This window comes from Manacus candei, unplaced genomic scaffold (assembly GCF_025592945.1).
Source record: "Manacus candei isolate 608988 ecotype Guabito, Panama unplaced genomic scaffold, ASM2559294v1 h1tg000067l, whole genome shotgun sequence".
NCBI classification, from domain to species: domain Eukaryota; kingdom Metazoa; phylum Chordata; class Aves; order Passeriformes; family Pipridae; genus Manacus; species Manacus candei.
The window spans coordinates 2711104-2732242 of record NW_026138115.1 but is presented as its reverse complement, the minus strand read 5'-3'; the positions used below and the strand labels follow the sequence as shown (position 1 = coordinate 2732242).

Sequence of the window (21139 nt, the reverse complement as noted above, 5' to 3'; positions counted from 1 at the left end):
GGACAAGAGAAGATGGCCTCATGTTGCACCAGAAGAGTTTTAGGTTGGCTATTAGGAAAAATTTCTTCACTGAAAGGATTGTCAGGCACTGGGGCAGGCTGCCCAGGGAAGTGATGGAGTGGAGTGGCACATAAGGATATGGTTTAGTGGTAGCCTTGGCAGTGTTAGGTTTATGGTTGGACTCTGGTCTTAATGTCTTTTCCAACCTAAATGATTCTGATTCTGTGATCCTTTTTTGACTGCATTGCAACTTCAGGAAGGATGCCTGGAACTACCAGTCTGACAATGAGAAAAATAAGCTAAACAAGGCCTAATTATTCACTAGAGGTTGACTTAAATTTATCAGGTTTTTTTACATATAAATTAATATCTCTTATTTAACCCAAACTCTTCTGTACAAAAGATACAGAAAAGCTATAGATATATAGTTTTTTTTTAATATAGCTCTCCTGCTTTTTTAGAAAGCTTATAGCAGACCAGTAGAGGTTCCTTTGGGTGCTGTTTCTTGTTGTTGTTTTGAAAAGAAAATGTCTGAAATAAATGGCATTTGTCTTTGGTGAGGGTTTTTTGTGACTTAGATGTCGAGTCCTGTACAGTGGCTGTAGTAGTGCACTGAATTGTTGGGTGCTAAATATACTCAGCCAGATTCGTCGTGGAATTATGGTCTTTTTTTGCAGCTGATGTAGTACAAGAGAAGCCAAATCTGCACAAAAATGGTTGACTGAAAAATTGTTTACACAGGAAAACAACCTCTCTGTTGTCCAGTGGACCTAGTGTCAGCATTGCTCTTTCTGAAATAGGGTGCATTAAGAGAAAATCTGTCATCTGTTTGCCTAAGTCCATTAACGGTCCTTTTTAAAAGAGAAGTGAAGAGTCATGGTTGCTGTTTGAACTAAGACTCATCGGTCTTTGCTGGATTGATATGCCCATACCCTAAGGCTTTCATTTGCTTTCCATGTACCTATTATAGCTGTGGCACAGAAGAGCACCAGGCCATGTCTCATCTGAAATATGAGTTAGATTCCTGGTTTATTTCTATTTGGCTCATTCTGGTGTAAAATAAATTTTAACCAGAAGAAGAGTCAACTGGAGCCAGGCCAGTGTCTGAGGATAACTAGTTAGATTATTAGTCTAAACTCAAGTATGTCTCGGACTTTTTGTCAAGACAGGTGAAGTAGTTTCCAAGTCTTGGTTGGCAGTCTGAGTTCAGATTAAATCCAGTTGAAAGGTAAAGCTTGTGGAAGAGTAAATTCTAGGTCTGTAGAGGATATTCTGAAATTTTCACAAAGTGGTCGGTCATTGAGAGTACTGCTAACACACGTGCATTAGACAACCATAAATTATATTGTGTAGTCAATATCTGTCCTAGTTTGTGAAAGTACCGTGGTATTAATTTTCCAGAAAGAAAATTAAATCTTAGACCTTAGTTTGGCAGTTATTTTCTGTCTGCTCTTTCTTAGAAATTTACCTTGCATCGCTATGGACAGAAATTGCTCAAGTGCAAATGTAGTGTTAGGACAAGAAGTTGTAGGAACAAGCAAATCATCTGCAGGGTGTCCAATGCCTTATTGAATCTTATAATGATTAAATAACAGTATTAGCTTGTTTAATATATGAATGATGTGGACATTGGAGATTTTAGGTCAAGGGATTTGGAAATAAAAAGAAATAAGAAAAAAGAAAAATAAAGCAAGGAAAATAAAAGTGTAAGAGCAATTAGAAATATTCTACTATAACAGAATGACACTGACCATCTCTCAGAAACTCCTTGTTTATGTAATACTGCAGCCTGTATTGTGCAGAAGTTATATGACACCATACCGGTATGGTCTCATCTTCAAAACTGTTTATATAATTCATCATTGCAGAACTTCAGTGAACGTGTTATATCACAGTGAAGAATATAGCATGTTCTACCTTGTCGTTCTCTATCATGGTTTATTCTATAATGAATGAGGAGCATTTGATATATAGAAGGAATAGAAAATATGTATATATATATTTGTTCATAAAGAAAGTCTGATTTATTATGCAGTATTCTCCAAATTGCTCCTGCACAACATATGTGTTAATTAAGCACATTAAAGTCAGAATTTTTTCATTATATTTATCTCATTTATAATGATGAGTTAACTAGGTTGTTTGTGAAGAAAGACGTCTAGAAGGGCAAATTACTATGAATAAAATCAAGAAGACATCTGAACTGATTTTAATGAAGTAATGAATAAATTATTAGTGTCTTCAGGTTACTCCAAAAAATTTAAAAAATAACTTGTATTTAATTTTTTCTTAGTTTGTTTGTGCAGATGCTGGAACAAAACTAGCTGAGTCAACAATCTTGCATAAACAGATGATTGCCTCAATGCCTGGAGTAAGTACTGAATCAAAGTCTATTTCTTAGTTCTGTTGTTCTGTTTTTAAAAAAAATATCTTATTCAGCTCGTTTCCTTAAAATTAATGCTCTTTCTTTTTCATTTCTCCTCTGGTTGGTAAGATGTATTACAGGCAGAGGTTGAGATGCTTCATCCTTTTTATTAATTTTGGAAAAGTTCTGAACTTGATGTTGCTTCCCTTAGTTTCACTGATAATCTTTAGTCATGTAACTACTTTAGTGGAACCTACGCTCAAGACAAATCGAGACCTTCTACTATTCTGTGTGGGGAACAGAGCAGCTGAATGCCTCAAAAAATAGTAGCAGGGTGGAAAGCTACAAGCCATTGCCTCCATTCTCACAAAAGATTATTTGGTTAAAGAAGGGGGTTAATGCTATATTCATGGCAATGTGTAAAGCATTCATCTATATCCTGATGATGAGTTTAGTTTAGGAGTACTAAATTACAAGTACTCCTATTTGCCTAGGCACTGAGCATGTCCCTGGTGAATATGCGAGGAAGTAGCACAGTGGGAAGTCTTCTCTTGTTCCATGACACATGTGACTGAGTACCCAAACAGATGGAAGAGGGTTAGCCCAGGTTTGCTTCACAAGCTGAGTGAGGAAAATGTTTCCCAATATGTGTGTCAGCTTTAGGGATGACGGGATAGGATCTTTCCCATTATCTTCTGAAGTTCATGATTTTTTAAATGCCAATCTTTAATAATACCTTTCCTCTCAACAGAATATTTTTATTTATACTTGCTTTAAATAGATAGACTAACACTGGTGTGGGAAGCTGTGATAGGAATGTGATCATTTCAGAAGAAATCATAGAAAATCAGACTCTGAATGAAACAGAGTAGATGGTTGGAAAGAAGTCTTGTGCAACTGAGCATTATTTTCAGAGATTGGAGTATAGTATCTTGTATAATTCTGTTATTCAATATTCTGAAACCCACGTGGAATCCTTCGTACACATAAACTAGATGGAGGATATACTGACAGGGTGACCTTATTTTACTTATTTTGGTTTTTATTCTGTCATGGAAACTGACAGAAACAACCTTTGAAAAGCCAGAAGGTGGCACAGTTCAACACTGTGTAGGTTGATATTACCATACAAAAATGAGGAGTGCCTGGGTCAGTTGTTTAAGAGTTGTTTAAGAATGCTAGCAGTTTTTCAAATTTCAGCCACTAAAACTCAATTAAGGCTTAATTTTGTGATCAAAACTAAATCTGGTTTATTTGTATACTCAGAGAGGGTAATCAGCCTCTGTGCTTCAAAGTGTAGTTAATTAAGTAGAGGTCAAAGAGGAGTAGTTTTCTTCTGTAAACTCTACAGCAAGGTTTCACCCTGAGCATATGACTTTGGATAAAGTAGTCTTTTGTGACTTCAAAAGGATATTTAATTTAATAATTTCATTGTTTAGCTTCAAAAGTTAATCATTGCTTTAACTTGGCCCCTAAGCATGAGGCATTCATAGTTCCTTTGAATTCAGCTAGCATTGTCTTCACCTCAGACTATTAACATAGAAACAGAAGTTTATTTGATACCTAGTGGGTTGGTGGTATCACCTTCTGAAAGCTTGTCTCCAGGGTTCTCTGGTCTGTTCAAAGTCTTTATTTAATCTGACAGCTTTGTTCCGTTGACTGCTTTGCACACCTTGGGCACATCATGTACTAGCTGAAGGCCAGATTCGCATTTCTCACTATGTTCTAGGAAAAGGATTATGAAAATTTGTACTGCAGAAATACAGCAAGCACCACATGGAGTCCTTTTGTTTTCCCTTTGGGGTCGTTCTTGCTCTGGCACATGTGGCTTCTCAATGCTCATACCTTTAAGATCTAACTGAAGCAGTTTGTAGCTTAAGTGCCATTAAGATGCTGTATTTTGAATGCTTTTGCTTCAGGAGTATATCAGAAATACTCGTTAGTTTTTAAAAAAAGGGAAAAAAGTAAATTTCAGTGATGTTCATTTTAGTGATGTTTACACGTAAAATACCTGAAGACAGTTATTTATACTATTTTTCCATCATGATTAATGTGAATATAAGGGCATCTGTGCGTGTGACTGAATTTCAGTTATAGATTATTGTTTCCATTTGCAGAAATGCTCAGCTGCCTGAAAAACTGAGTTGTTAAATTCTCATCGTGTTTTTAAAACTTTGATTTTCCTGTAAATTTCAGGATTACATGACAGGGTATTCTTGCAAGTTTCATGAGTTAATCTTTTATCACTGTGGCAGATAAGAGTATTTTATGATGCATGAAGAAGCTTACAGACACTGGGCCATCTTCTTATACTGTAATCAGATAAGAGGGCATATTACAGATAGAAGAAGAAGATCAAAGCATACCTATTCTTAATTAAAGTAATCTAACTAAAAAGTAAAATAAAGAATTTGAGACAGACATTGTATTCTGGTGAAGAAGAAACAAAGACAAAAACATGAACATTCAAAACCTGGTACTTAAACTTATTTCTGTTGTGTTTTAGTGTGGAACAGCAGCAATGGAATGCATGAGGCAGTATGTTGGGGAAGTGCTGGATTTCATTGCAGATATGCATACCTTAACCAAATTAAAGGTTGGTTCTGAGCATACATTGATTTAAAGTGTATGTGCTTTTTTTAGAAGAAGTGTATTTTCTGTAAGGAACCTGCCTGGGAGAAGTATTTGAGGATGAGTGACAACTTTTTTTTCTTTCTATTTTAAAAAGCTGTTAGTACTGCTATAGGTTAGAGATTTCTGGGGGATCAGTAAAAAGTAGCTTATGCAGTGTTGAAATGGAGGCTGATTCAAATATAGTGAGCACACAATAGAAATGCAGGCTTGATTTTTCTGAAATGTTGATGATAAGCTAATGATAAGTTTTTCTGAAATGTTGATGATAAGCTAATGTCATAGCAAAGTCACTCTGAGAAGCAGTGGTGTTTAATATAACACAGGGAAACATAAAAGTCCTTGCCTGTATGACTAAGTACACTCCTCTGGAGGAATCCTGTGTCTTTTCTATACACAAACAGACACTGAAAAAAGGGGGTGTCCTTTTTCTAATGGAAGTTGTTTTCATTTTCAGGTTATGTTCTGTTGAGGTGGGGAAAACCCAAATATTGGTCTTACCTCTGTAGTTGAAACTGCTTTTTGTTTTATTTTCATTAGTTGGATGCTGATTGTAGCAGGAGTGATAGGAAAATACTTCTGTCAACATAAAATATTTTATTTAGGAATGCATTTCATGAAAGCATCCTAGTAATCAATAGCTGATCGAAACCTAGAATTCCTAAAACTTCTACCTGGTTTTTCACTTTTATGTTTTGAAATTGGACAAGAAGCTTCCCAAATACGTGGTCTGGCTGTTTAAAACTACATCAGAACCCTAAAATTACATGTTTTGATTTAACCATGTCATACAGGAATCTGAGAACAAGATTAGCATAATAGGAGAGTCAAATATGACTAAAACATTATGTATTGTAAAAAATAAGCTTTGTCTGTCTTGGAAAATTAAAGGGCAGTTCTTGTTTAACCAGACCAGATAAAACTTACTCTGTGGTTCCAACATAGTTGAGAAAATATTTGTAAGCATTTCTGATTTCCGAAATAGTCAGAACTTTAAACAAATTCACAAAATCTAGATTCAAATTCTTGTAAACTCATTTAATATATTTACTTACATTACTTGGGTTTTATTAACAGAGGTGTTACTCACTAGGAAGTGAGTCCTAAGATCATCCAGTTGTACAGTTTCTTACTACAAGTATGTATTATCAACAGCATCTGGAGTACCAAGCTAACTAAGAATGCTATATAATTTATATGACCAGTAACAATCCCAACAGCAAAATTTTAATGTGTGTGTTCAAATTTGGAAATTTCTACTCTCTGTAGGAATCGAGTGAAGAGAAATAGTTGTTTGTTTATTCTTGCCTGATATCGTCTTTTGCATGTCTGAGAATAGTTTTTTTGAAAGAGGTTAATTATTTTTAGTCCTTTGTATTAGCAATTACTGCATTATTGAAAAGGTAAAAATGTTAATTCTGAAGATAATCACATTTCAGTGTACTGTTTCAATTCAGTTTATGATGCTTTTTATCCCTTTGGGATAACAGCTTGCAAAGTTTGGCAAGGCTTTATTTAGAAAATTCCACCTTTTTTGAAGGTGTATAATGTATCTGCCTACATACCTGTCTGTCGTTTTTACCTGACTGTATAACAAAGCCATTAGATATTCATGCTGCTACACAGGATTTTTTTTCTCTTGAAAAAGACTTTAAGTAAGTGATTTTTGAGAGTGTAAGTTTCTGGAGTCAGATACTTATCTGTTACAAAAATATTATTGGTTCACTGATTTTTTTATCCTATTATAATAATTGAATAACTGATGACCTAGATTTTCTTGTACAAAGCATATGGCTCTCCTTTTAAGCAAGCAACTGCAGTTAGCATGTATTCTGTTATAGTCTAGTAGCAGAAGGTAATGCAAAGTTAGCTTAATAGAAATATAGAAGTATTTCAAGAAGCGCGAATGAAACATTCCTTAAAGCTGGCAAAGCAGGATGATAAATCATCTTTCCAGGAATAAATATGTATGTGTTTCTTGGTAAAAGGTTGGCCCTTTTTATTTCCAGGGTTCTAAGGCATTTGTAACAACAGAATAGTGCAATATAGTCATATTGCTGGTGAATAAGTGAGAGCTTCTTTCTGAACGTGTAAATGGAATATTGTACAGGGAAGGCACTTCCTGCCCAGATGCTGTCTTGTTAAATGGTTAGATTCTTCCATCTTCACTTAAGCTCTCTGGATGTGCAAGCATTAGTTTGTATTTATCAGCTGTTGAGTTTGCTGAGACAAAAGCTGCCTATACATTTTGTACAATTTATATTTTGTGTAGACTCTTGAAAATATGACCCTCTGTGGAAAGATCTGCATATCAAGCTGTTACTAATACAGCTAATACAGGGACTAATACTAATACAGGCGCTGGAGAATTTTTAAAAATCTATTTCCGGGTTTTGTTTTGTAGACACAGTTAGAGATCCTGAGAAAGAATTGAAGTGAAATGAAATAAAACATGCTGTTGCTTGGAAGAACTTAGTTTTTGGGTAGGAAATCAGATCTTTGCCTTACAGAGTCACATGAAGACTTGTTCTCAGCCACTGCATGAAGACACATTTGGTGGACATCTGAAAGTTGGTTTAGCTCAGATTGCTGCTATGGAAATCACTCGGGGAAACCACAGAGACAACAAAGCTGTGATCCGATATTTGCCTTGGCTTTACCATCCTCCTTCTGCAATGCAACAAGGGTGAGAATGCTTTTCCACAGGAAGGAATACTAAAATGAGTTAGAAATCTTCACCAAGTTCTGTGTTTATTGCCAGATTCCATAGATAAGACCCACAGTAGGGAATAATGGGAGTGGGACATAGAAGCAGCTGGTCAGCAGCTCCCTGATCCTTAACTGAGGAGTTTGTCAATGTAATATTTAAAGTACATGCCAAAGGGACACTGGAGGTAACTTCAATGGCTTGACTGGAGTTACCTCGGAAATTATCTTGATTCTTGATCTAGATGCAGACAGTGTAAAGCACACAAGTGCCTGATCAATCCTAGAATGATAGAAAATATTTTGGGAATTACAGAGAATACAATGGGAAATGGCCTTTGAAATTAGGGAGTACAAATGAGTGAGAACTCTTAAGGATAAGCCTACTGATGTGATGATAAAAATACTAACTTCATTTATGAAGTTAGGTGTGAGAAATCCTGCTCAAGACATGTTTTTTGTCCCTTTTCACTGTGATAAATCCTGATGTGCAGCATTTTATCTTCTAAAAAAAGGGAGATACTGTCCCTTGTCTTACCTTGACAACAAATGAGATGTTTTGAGTCTAGGCTGTTTGACTGTTTATTCTTGTCCTAGATTTATCCTGGACTACTTGTCCACTAAATTCTGTGTAGTCTAAGTCTTCTCTCAAGCTGTACCAATGATCTGTGCCTCCAGCACACTGAGACTGCATCTGCTTAATGTGTATAAGGAGACTCCATATTTTGGGGAAAGCCAGAAAAGCTATTATTGTTTAAAATCTGCTCTCTCTTGACAGGCCCAAAGAGTTCATAGAATGTGTCTCACACATTCGTTTGCTGTCCTGGCTACTTCTGGGATCTCTGACACATAATGTTGTCTGTCCAAATTCTCCATCATCTTGCATGCCTATTCCACTGGATGCAGGCTCACAAATTGCTGACCACCTTATTGTTATTCTGATTGGGTTTCCAGAGCAATCAAAGGTAAGGGGTTCCGTGTTATATGTGGAGAGGTGTTATGTGTTGGCCTTATTGCAAACACTTATTTATTTTTTTATAACAAGAAAGGAGGGATAAAACCTTAATAAAATCTGGGATCTAGGGAAAGAGATCTCTGTAGTTTTTTTTACATAGCTACCTCTTTATGCATGGAAAACTGATGAAATCTGTACAATTAGGTTTGAAGTTCAGCTACTTCAAAATGTCTCAGCACAGGAGTGAGGAAGGAAAAACTGAATTTCAAATTGAAGCTTTAACAATGACCTAAATTGTAGCAAATCTCTCAGAAAATTATTTATTCTAGTTGTATATTCAGACTGGATAATTTGTAAATAATTTTATGATCAAAATAATTGCAAGCAGTGATGATTTAAACACAACTTTTTTCTCAAGGTGCTCAGGACAAGAAGAGTTATTGAAGATTATAAGACATTTGTGACAGTAGTTTAACAGAAGTATAGCAGCAGTCTTTGACACCAACAAGGTTTTTATTAGTGACAGAAGTGGAATGATCACACATTTATCTTGTACATAAAATCCTCCTTTCTTCCCTTCACCTAACCAAGACACTGGTGCTTCCCATTCATTTCTTTGGCCTTTTTTTGCTCTTTCAAATACCTCTTTCCAGTTACCAGGCAACCATTGCAATGTTTGGTGCAGTCAGACGACCACAGAGCATGAATTCCTGTTGCATTTACAAACTGAGAAAACATCTCTGGCCAGAAGTATCTTTGTTGTAGTGAAGTAGTTAATGTCCAGCACTCCTGGAGGCTCAGACACTGTGATATGTAACAAGGATTAGCAAAGAGCCATGCTTGAGTATGCAAAATGAGTTCTTAGTTTTTCAAAACTTACTTTCCTTGACTGTTTTCCTGTGACTGTGAGCAGTCCCAACAAAGTAGAAATGGATGACAGGTTAACAGAACACATGTAAGGGCATGTATTTTGTATGATAGCCATCCTTTCAGGTGATCAGAAGCTGAATGACTTAATCTAGCAGCATTTCTGAAATGGAGTCATATATGCCAGGGCCTCTAGGCCTTCCATAGATTGCAGTGAAATTTTCCATGAAGAAAGCCTCAGAACAAGTCCTGAATACCTGTTTTGCAAAACTAACCTTCTTTTAAAGGAACTGACCTTAATGCCATACTCTTAGATTGCATGGGAGTGTGTTTGCAAATGCAGTTTTTAGTCTGAAAATATAAACCCATTTTTTAAACATGGAGAAGATGTTATCAAGTGTACTTGATTTACTGGCTCCTACATAGAGGGAGATAGAGGAACGGGAGGGGTGAGACTGCACAGTCTCGGGATGCATGACAGAGGAGTGCTTTGATGAAAGCCTCTGCGCTGTATCCCAATGCACTTACTTAAATAAACATTTTCTTGTATTTTCTGTTTCTGTACAGACATCTGTTCTGCACATGTGTTCCCTCTTCCATGCATTTATATTTGCTCAACTCTGGACAGTGTACTGCGAACAAACAGCCGTAGCTCCGACAGTCCAGAATCAGAATGAATTTAGCTTTACAGCCATCCTTACAGCCCTGGAGTTCTGGAGCCGAGTGACACCCAGCATCCTCCAGCTAATGGCACATAACAAAGTGGTGAGTCAGGTGCTGCAGACAGATTTAGTACAGATTAAACTTGGAGAGGGCTTGGCTCTGCTTCAGTGTTTCAATGGAATACAACAGACTATGAATAACATCATAAAGTGACTTTGTTGCTTTTGAGAAATTAAAGGGATAGCTAATTAGTAGTGGTTTAACTCTGCAGTGGGCCTGAAACAGGATCTAACCAGGTTCTGCCTGAATCAGGATCAAGAGCTAGAGTCACTGCTTGTTGGATTAAGAGCTCCTTGAATCATATATGCTGCCCTTAACTGTGATCTCTTGTTTTATCTGACTCTGCCTTACAGCAGCAATGAAGTGTTCTAGGATAATTCTGTGAATATCCACTTGATTATTTTTTGCCATGTGATGGTGAAAAAAATACACAACTGCTGACAATTGACTATTCATAACTCACTGGCCACTCATCAAAAATAAGCTGAATAAATATCACTTCACTTTTGAGTAATGAATGACCTGAAGGAGGTATCTCTAGAGATAAGAGTTGAAAAGGAAATATTCACTACATCCAGAAATCATCCAGACTATTTATTTGGAAATAACTTTTAAACATTTGTTTATCTCAAATACTCACTACTGTTGGAGCAATTTTGTACAATAAGAACCCAGAGGGGTCCCAGCAGCCCTCTCATAGCTGGTACCATTGCTTGCCCTTGACTAATGATTCTCTGTGCCTGCAGGCTTAGGATTAAGAACTTGTTTCTGATGGGCAAGACCTACTGTTTCCCACTTCTCAGAAAGTCATGACAGGTCAAAACTTTTTAACTGAGACGTTAACTAGTAGCTCTGGCTCTGGGGAGCCTGATGTTAGCTTTGAGTGAGAAACATCCTTTATACACAGCCCAGTCCACTAAGTCAGGTGCTCTTAAGGTTTGGGTTTTTAAGGTTTGGTGCTTTCGAGTTTTTTCATTCTGTGTTTGTTTGGATTATATTTTTTCTTTTTTAAATGTAGACCTGCTATCTCTATGGAAATTATTTTACGTAATTCCCCTTTCCCCATGTGAAACATCTTCCATCCCAGGCAGGCATGGACCTTGCCCTTTTAGTTGTCATTGTGTGGGCTGCACTTGAATGTCTCTGAACCAATTATTATTTGCTTGTGTCTTGTCCATATCAGGCAAGGGCCACCTATAGCTGTCTTTAGATGATATTTTAGCCTCTGACACCTAGTGAGGTCTCTGTGGTTCAGAAGCCTCTTTTGGGAACAGTACTTCATGAAGGTCCATTTGAAGAAATGGGAAGTGTGCATAATGTTTCTAACCAGCCAGTTCTTTAGTCAGGCACAAAAGCCTCTTGTCAAGCCTTAGGACAAGAACATGACCTGGAAGTCCTAAGTTCCAATCCTGATTCTGAAAGTATATTGTTAAGTGGCTTTAGTGCAAGTTATTAAGCTCTCTACCTCAGCCATTGCTCTTTGAAATGTAGATAATAATACTTGCCTGTCTCACAGGGGTGTTGTGAGGTTAATTACTTAGTGTTTGTGAAGCACTTTGAAGATGAAAAGCACAACATAAAAGCTAAGCTTATTATTATTGAGGGGAGTTTACATGTAGTTTAGACAGGCACTGTAAATACTCACTGCTGGCTCAGGGTGTTTGTCTTGTATCTATGAATTTACACAATATGAAACATAAAAAGCTGTCTACTACCAAATAACTGATATTTGCATCTGTCATAAATTGTGGTACAAAATGGAAGAATTACAGACTAGCTGTCAGTTCAAAACAATAAATTGTCTTTTGATGGGGGATAAAAAGATGGTTTTTGTGAGTATGTTAATTTTCAAAGATTCAGTAAATAAAAATACCAATTTGTGACACACAGATTGATGAGAACTACACAGCAAAATAAAAACAATTTATGATGTCTGAAAAGAACAAAGCTGAAGGAAACTTGTTTTGATGTGTGATATGAATTAAAATACATCAAGCACTTGAAATATTTAATAGATAGATGTTATCACATCAGGAGAAAACTAAATTAAAAAAATGTCCCGTATGTGCTCATGTAGTATTTAATCTTGTATGTTAGTGGTTAATAAATGCACATCTAGTGATTCAGTAGTATAACTGCCCAGCAAATACAGGAAGACTGTGCTTAGAGAGTGTTGGCTTAGCTTACTACATTGTTATGCTTGGACATTTTTTGATTTTATGCTTGACTTTTTTTTCCAAGATGGTGGAAATGGTGTGCCTGCATGTGATCAGTTTAATGGAGGCTTTACAGGAATGCAACTCTACTATCTTTGTAAAGGTAGGCGTACCATACCATGAATATTTAGTTAATGCTGTTACCTGACTATTGTGATTTCTAAACATACTGTCTTCTGTTTCCCCTCCCACTGAGAAAAAGAAAGCGGAAGAAACTGAAGTTGAATGATAATGCAGAAATAAAATGTAGTAGAGCATAATGAAAAGTAAAATGTCTGGTAAGAAGACCAGACCATAATCTCAAATTCAAGTTCTTCTGATTTTTTTAAAGCAATATTTAATTTACTTCCTCTTTACGTTGTTGCAATGGTCTTATTCCTCTAATAGACATAACTGATGTCGCTGACTTTGGGAACTTCTAGCTAGTGTCTGAATTTTCAGCCATCCTTTAATCAACATAGGTCCTTTGCAGATCACCTCACTGTGCCAAGCCTCCCATTTTTAGGTGGATAACAAAAAGTTCGTGCCACAGTGGTTTTCTTGTTATTTTATGTACCTGTTGATTTTTTAGAAATCAGTAGTCAGTCTCCTATGGGTTACCACAGTGCTTGCAGAATAGATTCCCAAAGGAGTAGGGTAGTCTCACAAGCATAAATTGATTTTACTAGCCTTTTATACATGTTTTCACAGTGCATTATTCTGAAGAGAGTTTTCACATGAAATATAAGCAAATCAAGTAGTTAAGGTTAATATAGTTCTTCTATTGTCATAAAGGAAACTGCTGACTGTTGCTTTACTCCAGTCTTTTATGATCCAACAAGAATTGAAATTGAAAATAAAGTAGCTAAAATTGAAGGTCTTTATGTCAACTGCATAAAAACATTCACATTCACTGTGAAAACAGGTTTATAGTCAGTAATGGCTTGATTCACTACAGAAATTCTGTCACTAAGGGATGTTAAAATGATTATGGCTGTCCCTGGAAGACATGTGGGCTTCTCTTTCAGCCATCCAGGATGTTCAGAATTTGACAAGGATGAAGAATGACTTTAAAGCTGTGAAAATAGAGGCCTTTAGGGCCAAATCCTTGTCACAATTCAAATGAATGCTTTCAAGGGGGTTATATTTGAGAGTATATATCAATACTGTGCTAAATCAGGTTAAAAGGACATAGTTGTTACTACAAAATCAAGCTCATAAAACTGTGAAACTCAGAGTTAAGTTGCTAAGCTTTCATGTTTAGTGGATGGGAGATGGAAGAGAAGAATCTGGGTGACCAAATCCCCTTCATTCAGCCCTAAAGTGAAATCCTGAAGGAACAATATACATACGTAATGGTACTATAGGATTTTTAGTTCCAGGTTACTATATCTTTTTTATAAGTAACTAAGTGTAAAAGTACATACTGTAGATCTGAAAAGTAAGTGCCATAATTTAGGGAAAGACTTACTGTATTGTTTAAGCACTTCAGAGATTCAGCAGCACAAAGTTTACAGAGGAACCTGTGAGTGGCTTCTCTATAATTTAAAAAAAATCAAATTTGATACTCTTCAGTGGCTGTGAAGTGGATCTGAACTTTGTTATTCCTACTTCAGAAGTCTGCAAGGATGACAATTCTTTGAAAATAGTTGACTGGACAGTCTTTTGGTAGCTTATTTTATTCTAGACAATTTTATCTTATGTTTTAAAGCTTTTTATGTCTTTTATTTTAGATGTAGGTCTTTCAAACAAGGTTGTTTTCACTGAAGGAAAGGACATAGTGTAGTGAGAGATATTTTTTTATACAGAACGTTGTTAACACTTTCAGAGATTCATTCAGCAAAATTAATAATTACCAATTATTTTCTCTTGGAACAGAGTACATTAGCACTGATAAATATTGACCATTTATCATTCATATAATGATGTTTACTGCAGTGTCTTTTATTCCATCTAAGGATTCAGGTGCTGCAAGAACTTACTTTGTTAATGAAGTCATGGCATGACTCCACACACACATTTTTAATGCACCGAAATGAGAAGGTGGTGCATGTCACATGGTGCCAGGCAGTTTACAGGATAGCTATCCTACCTAGGTGGTCATGTATGACAAGTGAGGGGAAATTTGTCATAAAACAAGCAAGAAAGAGATGACATAAACAATCTCCTTCACTGAAAGAAGAGCTTTCTTTACACCTGAGATAAGCACTCCATCTCCTCCTTGTGTTGGTGCTGTGTGATTTCCTCCTCCTGGTACCATTGGCCTTTGCTATTAAATTAAAGTCACACTGATAGCATTGAGACAGGTCTTGATTACTTCCTATAGTCTTTGAACCATTCCATATATTCACAAAGGATATTTTTTGGATCTGATATTAGACTATCTTTACCAGTCTGCTGCAGAAAACAAAGTTGCTTTCTTGTGAAAACATTTCAACCATTATGCATTTAATTTTCTTACTAATTTGTAGTGAGATATATATATACACACACATTTACACAGATGCACATATACCTGCATCTATATTTAATTCATTATATATTCCTCTGAGGGGAAGCATTCTGCTTTAGGAGAGCTTAAATGGAAGTGTTCAATTTTTCTCCTGTTTTTCTATGTCAAAGGAACTGGGAAACTGGCCATCCTAGTGATAGCTGTTGATGACGGGGACCAGCTCCTTGCTGATCACATCTTTGTCTGACCATCAAATGTACCTCTGAGGAACTTGGGGGCTTACAGTAAAGACAGGAACAGCTCACCAATCACAAGGCCATTTTTAGAGATCCAGGGGTTCTAGGCAGCTCCAGCAGCTGCTGGGTAGCTTTCTAGAGAACTGGGCAGGCAGCAGAGTTGTGAAGCCAGAACAGCACAGTGACCAGTCTATTGTACAGCCTGGTTTCCATAAAAAATTGCTTTGGAATCAATACAATTCCGTTGAAAATATAAACTCAAAAAATTTAAGATTGTCTGACAGCACTCTGTTCTTCCAGCTTTTCTTTCTAACTAGCTTTATGTATTCTTCCTTTGTGAAGAAAAGGTGGGCTAGGGATTAGTTAACAAAACTCAAATGCTTCAGTAAAAATGTCTTCTTGTCTCATTTATCTGTCTGGCAGCTGTAGCACTAGAGGATTTGCTTGCTTGTGCCTGCAGCAGAATGTTATGTTTCCCTAAATGAGTCCAGACCCTGGAAGACAGAAGTAGTGCTGGAGGACAAAGATCTGTATCTAACCTTAGACCTCTCCATAAGAGAGTCAATATAAGCTAGTTTCCATAAGTGTCCTTTATAGTCAGTGGAGATAAACAGTATTTTTGGACATGATTCATCCTGATCTATTTTAGATACTTGCTTTGGGACAAGATGAACTGGATGTGAAGTGCTTCGTTCTCTCAGCTGACTGTAAAAGTTGTCCAGTGAATTGGTTCAGATGCAGTGGGGTATCCTAAGTTTTCTACCTAGCTTCCCTCCTTGCTTGACGTACTTCTGACACCAGTCCTGTCACCACTGGCTGTCTGCATAGGAACTTCATTAATGCTGGATGAAATTTTCAGTGACATTTTGTTGATGGCACTGGGGCACAGAGCATGGCTTCTCAGTATGATTACCTGTTTCCTCCTCACCAAAGAACACTCCAGCAGTCACTGGATTTTATTAAGCACTTCATTAGTGTGAGAGCCCACAGAAGGATGTACAGAGCTCACGTCTGCTGCATCTGGCTGCATTCCAGCTGTTTTGGCATTCATCTCTCTGTAAATGCTGAGGTTTGACTATGGTTCTTCATGTGGTAGACTTAAGTAATGAGTCCTGACAGAGCTGCATATGATTCTCCAGCAAAACAGCACTGAAATTGAAACAATTATCATTCCTTGCACAAGGGAAGCAGCACTTTATCTAATGTTGTCAATAGTGATTAGGTTTAACTTGCAGCTCCCGGAAGCGTAATTGGCAAATTGCAAATTTTAATGCCATTTGGAGGAACATTTTAGAACAGTAACCTCAGTGGTTAAATTAATATAGAAAAACATGAATACTTTTGCTAGAAATGCCTCTCTGTCTTCCATAAGCTTGTCACGTTACACTTACTCAGAAGTAAAACTTCCCTAAGGAGCAGGAGTCTGAAATGCATACCAGTCCAGTTCAATAGTAAGTGACAGATTTGTATACCTCCTCACCTTGTAATTCTGGATAGTTTTTACCTGTTCTACCAGGCCTAGAGAATGTCTTACATCCTGTAGTGAAGCACTGATGTGACTAGTGCTTATAAAATGCTGGTTACCATTTAAATATATGGCATTTTATTAGGAACCTCTGCTGCATGTTTTTTTTCAGTTCCCAATGAATGCCTCACGTTGCAGAATGTTTACTGTATTCACTCCAGTACTGCTCACCTGCACATACAGAAACACCCTCACAAGGAAAATAAGTGATTTCCTTTAATATATTTTTATTCTGTACTCTCATCATTGCCTTAAACAGGATATTAATAATTGTTACCAGTGATTCATCAAGCTACAAAAAAGGGAAGCTGGCTTCTTTACCTCTGACAGTTACCTTCCCCAAAACATATGCATCATTTAAAAATAACCACATTCTCAGATTTGTGGTTCAAACTATGTCAATTCAAATGGCTAAATGCATTAGATATATCCTTCTCTGTCTCACAGTAACTGAAGCATGTTTACAGTCACTTGTGTAATAACAAAATACACCTCTCATCTTACAGCTCATACCAATGTGGTTGCCAATGATACAGTCAAACCTAAAGGTGAGTATTTTCTAGTACCTTATCCTTTTATTCTTGGTGTTATACATTCCTGTAAGTTCTGAAAGTAAAATCACTAGATGTGGTCTCCAGACTCTCTCAAAATAGATCCTTTTAGTGTATCCAGATGAAGATCTCAAGTGTGAGCATACAGAGCATCACTGGCTGAGATACTTGCCCTGTGATCAGTACTGCTCTCCTTTTGCCTTCTGAAACACTTTCCTGTAACCTGGTTCTGCATCGAGGCCTTTCCTCAGTATTTACTGAGATTGGTTGTTCCCTGATCTGTGGTTTTCCTGATGTCTTAGGCTTGAGAGTCCCCTGACAAATCAGGATTGTGACTGTTGACTCAGGAGATAGATTTGCGTTCTAAAGCAGATATTATGGGCTTGGGTAAAACTGTGTCAGCTGGCCCTCCTTGTAAGAGAGAGCAAGGTGGATCGAAGTGGTTTGTGAGTCAAGAAAATTTTGGTGAAGAGAATAAAAGTCGTGGAGTTGGTGTCAATATGGAGTTGTTTCTGTAAGCACATTTGCCCTCTGTGGCAACACTACAGTGCAGGATGTGGAAGAAAGAAATTCGACACTCGGGCAAGTGTAAGAACTTTCCCTGGCCAACAACCTGTAGCTGTCACAGTGCTGTATTAAAGGAAAGAAACTGAATGGTTTGCGTTATTTCAACAGCATTTATCTGCAGGACTACAGCTACGCCTCCAAGCCATCCAGAGCAATGTCAACCATCACAGCCTAAGGATGTTACAGGGCTCAGGACAAATGAACAATAGCTCATCTGTGCTCCGCAAATGGCTACAGTGTACCCAGTTCAAAATGGCTCAAGTAGAAATTCAGTCATCAGAAGCTGCATCTCAATTTTATCCTTTATGATTCATGTAATTTGTTTCAAAATATTAATTTTTTAGCCTAGCAATAACAGAGTTAGAGCTGTAAAAGACCTTTTGTATAAGTCAGTATACAGAGTATATACTGTATCTATACTTTTTAGCCTAGGACAGATTGTGAAAAAGCTTATAATGGGTGAAGCTAAGAGCCTGATCCTGCCAGTTTATAGTTACAATTACTCGGGATCAACAGGTTCTAAGTCTGCATTCATGAGCATATATTGGGAGGATTGGACTCAAATCTATCACATTGTACATATCTCTCTGATCATTGAAATATCTTGTTCTTAAATGTTTCTTTACATTATTTTTGAAGCTAAGACGAAAATCACTTTTCTTTAACTTCTATTTTTTTTAAAAATAGAATTGTGGGTATTCACAAACATGGAAGTGCTATGTTGCTATTTTTTTGACAATAACAAAAGAAAACTGGGTTTTTAGGAACCTTTATAGGAGTTTTTAGGGGGGATGTCTTTTTTTTTTTTTTAGATTCACAGCTGGCAATGCAATAAAATCTGTCACTATAAAACAGTGATGTTCTAATGAGGCTTTTTGTCATCATCTTCTGGGAAAACAGCAGCTTGTAAGGAGAGTTGTTATGAAGTGCACTTAGAAATTAGGTTGTTAAACTGTGCCAATTCATTCGTCTTTTTTTCAGTAGGTTTTCCAAAACTGCCAAGTCTGATTTATAATTCTTTGAAATACTGCTTTTACTTCATTGATTCTCTGCTGCTCTTCTTTGTAGGTTTCATAGAAGCCTTTTTAATTTTGTGATTACTGTACTGTATTCTTCTGTCAATACTTGTATACAGTGCAATTAAAAATGGATATCCCAGATCTATTCTTATTGATGTCTACAGAATTTATGTTGCAGACTTCAAGAGGAGCATGATTGGACCTGAAGTTTTGCATAATGGTATTTACAAATCCCAGCATTTGCATACTGCTGTATTAAACATGATGTTTAATAACAGATGGATTTTAACATCATTAGGGGATTCAGCCAAAGCCCATTGGAATCTAAGGAGAATCAATTAACTCAGTGGATTTTACATAAAATCTTGAAAGCATCATAGTTTACCACCTCTTGTAATAAATACTTAAATCTGTGCTATCCCAGTTGTATTTTCTGTATTTATTCTGTAATGCACTGATTAGAAGAATAACAAACATTAAGTTGTATATTAGAATGCTATTAAATCCCTAGTCCTTATTACTACTCTCGGAATCTGCCTAGGTACATCTCAGATTTTGTGAAGGGTCAATCTTTCCTCACTGCATTTACTAAAATAAGAATGGAAATGTTTGCATATATGCCATTATAATACCATTATACATTAAGAAAACAGCAACCAAAAATAAAACTAACCTATGAAACAAAGAAAAGACAGTAAGGCATGTGCTAGCTTGCTTAAAATAGCCCCCTATCTGTGTTTTCAATGGGGAGAAATTGATTTGGCTTTCCTTCCTTCTTAGATTCACACATTATAGGGTCTAAGCTTAAATGGCAAAGGGGGCATTCAGTACTTCAACCTTTTCCATGTCATGTATAACCAGGTGCCCTGTCTTATTCAGCAGCAGGCCCACATTTTCCCCAGTCTTCCTTTTGTCCCCTATGTACTTATAGAAGCCCTTCTTTTTGATATCCCTTGCCAGCTTCAAATACTGCTGGGCTTTAGCTTTCCTAACTTCATCCTCGGATGACTGGACAATGTCTCTGCATTTCTTTCAGAATGCCCATCCTTGCTTCTGCCCTCTGTATGCCTCCTTTTCGTGTTTGAGGTTGGCCAGGAGTTTTTTGTCTGTCCACACAGGTCTCCTGGTGTTTTTGTCTGACTTTCAACTCATTGGCATTGTCATGAATGAGTGTTTTAGGTCACTCAAAAAATCCCCGGCAAAGGTATCGGCACAAGCAGGTTTAATATAAAAGTGAAAGTTGGCAAGGTCCACTCTCCTATTTTAGTCGGTGGCTACAGCACACAGAGAAAAATCAGACTAAAATCAATAAATCATTCTAAAACTAAAATCAACCTAAAATGATCTACATGGAGGCTGGGGATGAAGAAGGGATAAGGATAAAAAGGAATGAGAGACACCCTCCTATTGAGTCACAAGGGTTCAGAGTGGACCTTCTTGCCAAACTGAACCACAGTGTTTAGGCCTAAAGGTTTTAACAGCACTTAACAGCACTTAATTGATAGCCTAATTTAAACAATTTAACAAAAGATACTATAGAATTTACTATAAACAGTAACTCACTTATAGGCCTATCTTACTTATGCACCTAACACGCTTAAGAGTCTAAGAGAGGAACATTCATAGTACATTTGCTAGAGCACATTTGCACTTACTGTGTCTTCTTCATGGTTGTGTCTGCAACACAGGTGATAACTTTGCTGGCTAACCACATAAATAGGGCCCAGGTTCACTATTGTGGGGACTGGGGTCACCCTAGTGAAACAGGAGTGCTATTGGGCCCCTGAAAAGTGGGACATGTAGGAGAGAGATATTTTTGTGTTTTGATGTGCTGTCACCTGGTGAATCTGAAAGACAACTGAAAGGCAAGGAGAGGGAAGAAATATGAGGCCCTCGGGTATCAAGTGGATGAGCTCAGGTGGGTACAATGGGAACTGTGGAAACCTGAAAGATGAAGACATGATTTGCAGGGAAGAACAGAGCCTGAGAAAATTTGTCATAAAACTAACTTCTGGAAAGGAGAATCTATGATCGGGCATCTCACTTGGTAGATAATGCATGTAGACAACATGGCATAAGTGCTTTCCCTGCCTAGCAAAATCTCTGCTTCAAAGCATCTAGTGTTCAGACTGGCAAAACAAAAAGAATGCAAATATAGTGGTGGGTAGTTATTAAAATTAAACACAGGCCAAAACCAGACCTGCTGAATCCAGGTCTGGAACTAAACACTTTAAGCCTTTGTGGGAATTGAGATCTGGTTTCAGCTCTGGGTTTAGAGATAAGAGCTGGTCACAGAATCTACTTCCATGTTTGAGCATAGGGTTTAGTATGTATCTGTCACTGATTA

General features: G+C 37.1%; 1 protein-coding gene across 8 annotated transcripts in view; it reads left to right on the top strand.

Annotated features, from left to right (window-relative positions):
* UNC79 (unc-79 homolog, NALCN channel complex subunit) overlaps positions 1-19313 on the top strand; it is a 107153-nt gene extending 87840 nt beyond the window's left edge. For all 8 annotated transcript variants that reach the window (XM_051806573.1, XM_051806578.1, XM_051806572.1 and 5 more), the window contains 8 exons: positions 2294-2371; positions 4872-4961; positions 7507-7682; positions 8481-8667; positions 10092-10289; positions 12489-12566; positions 17162-17203; positions 17882-19313. In XM_051806573.1, coding sequence (XP_051662533.1) covers positions 2294-2371; positions 4872-4961; positions 7507-7682; positions 8481-8667; positions 10092-10289; positions 12489-12566; positions 17162-17203; positions 17882-18082 — 1050 coding nt within the window. In that variant the 3' untranslated portion in view covers positions 18083-19313. The remainder of the gene's footprint in view (positions 1-2293; positions 2372-4871; positions 4962-7506; positions 7683-8480; positions 8668-10091; positions 10290-12488; positions 12567-17161; positions 17204-17881) is intronic.
* The last annotated feature ends 1826 nt before the right edge of the window (positions 19314-21139 follow it).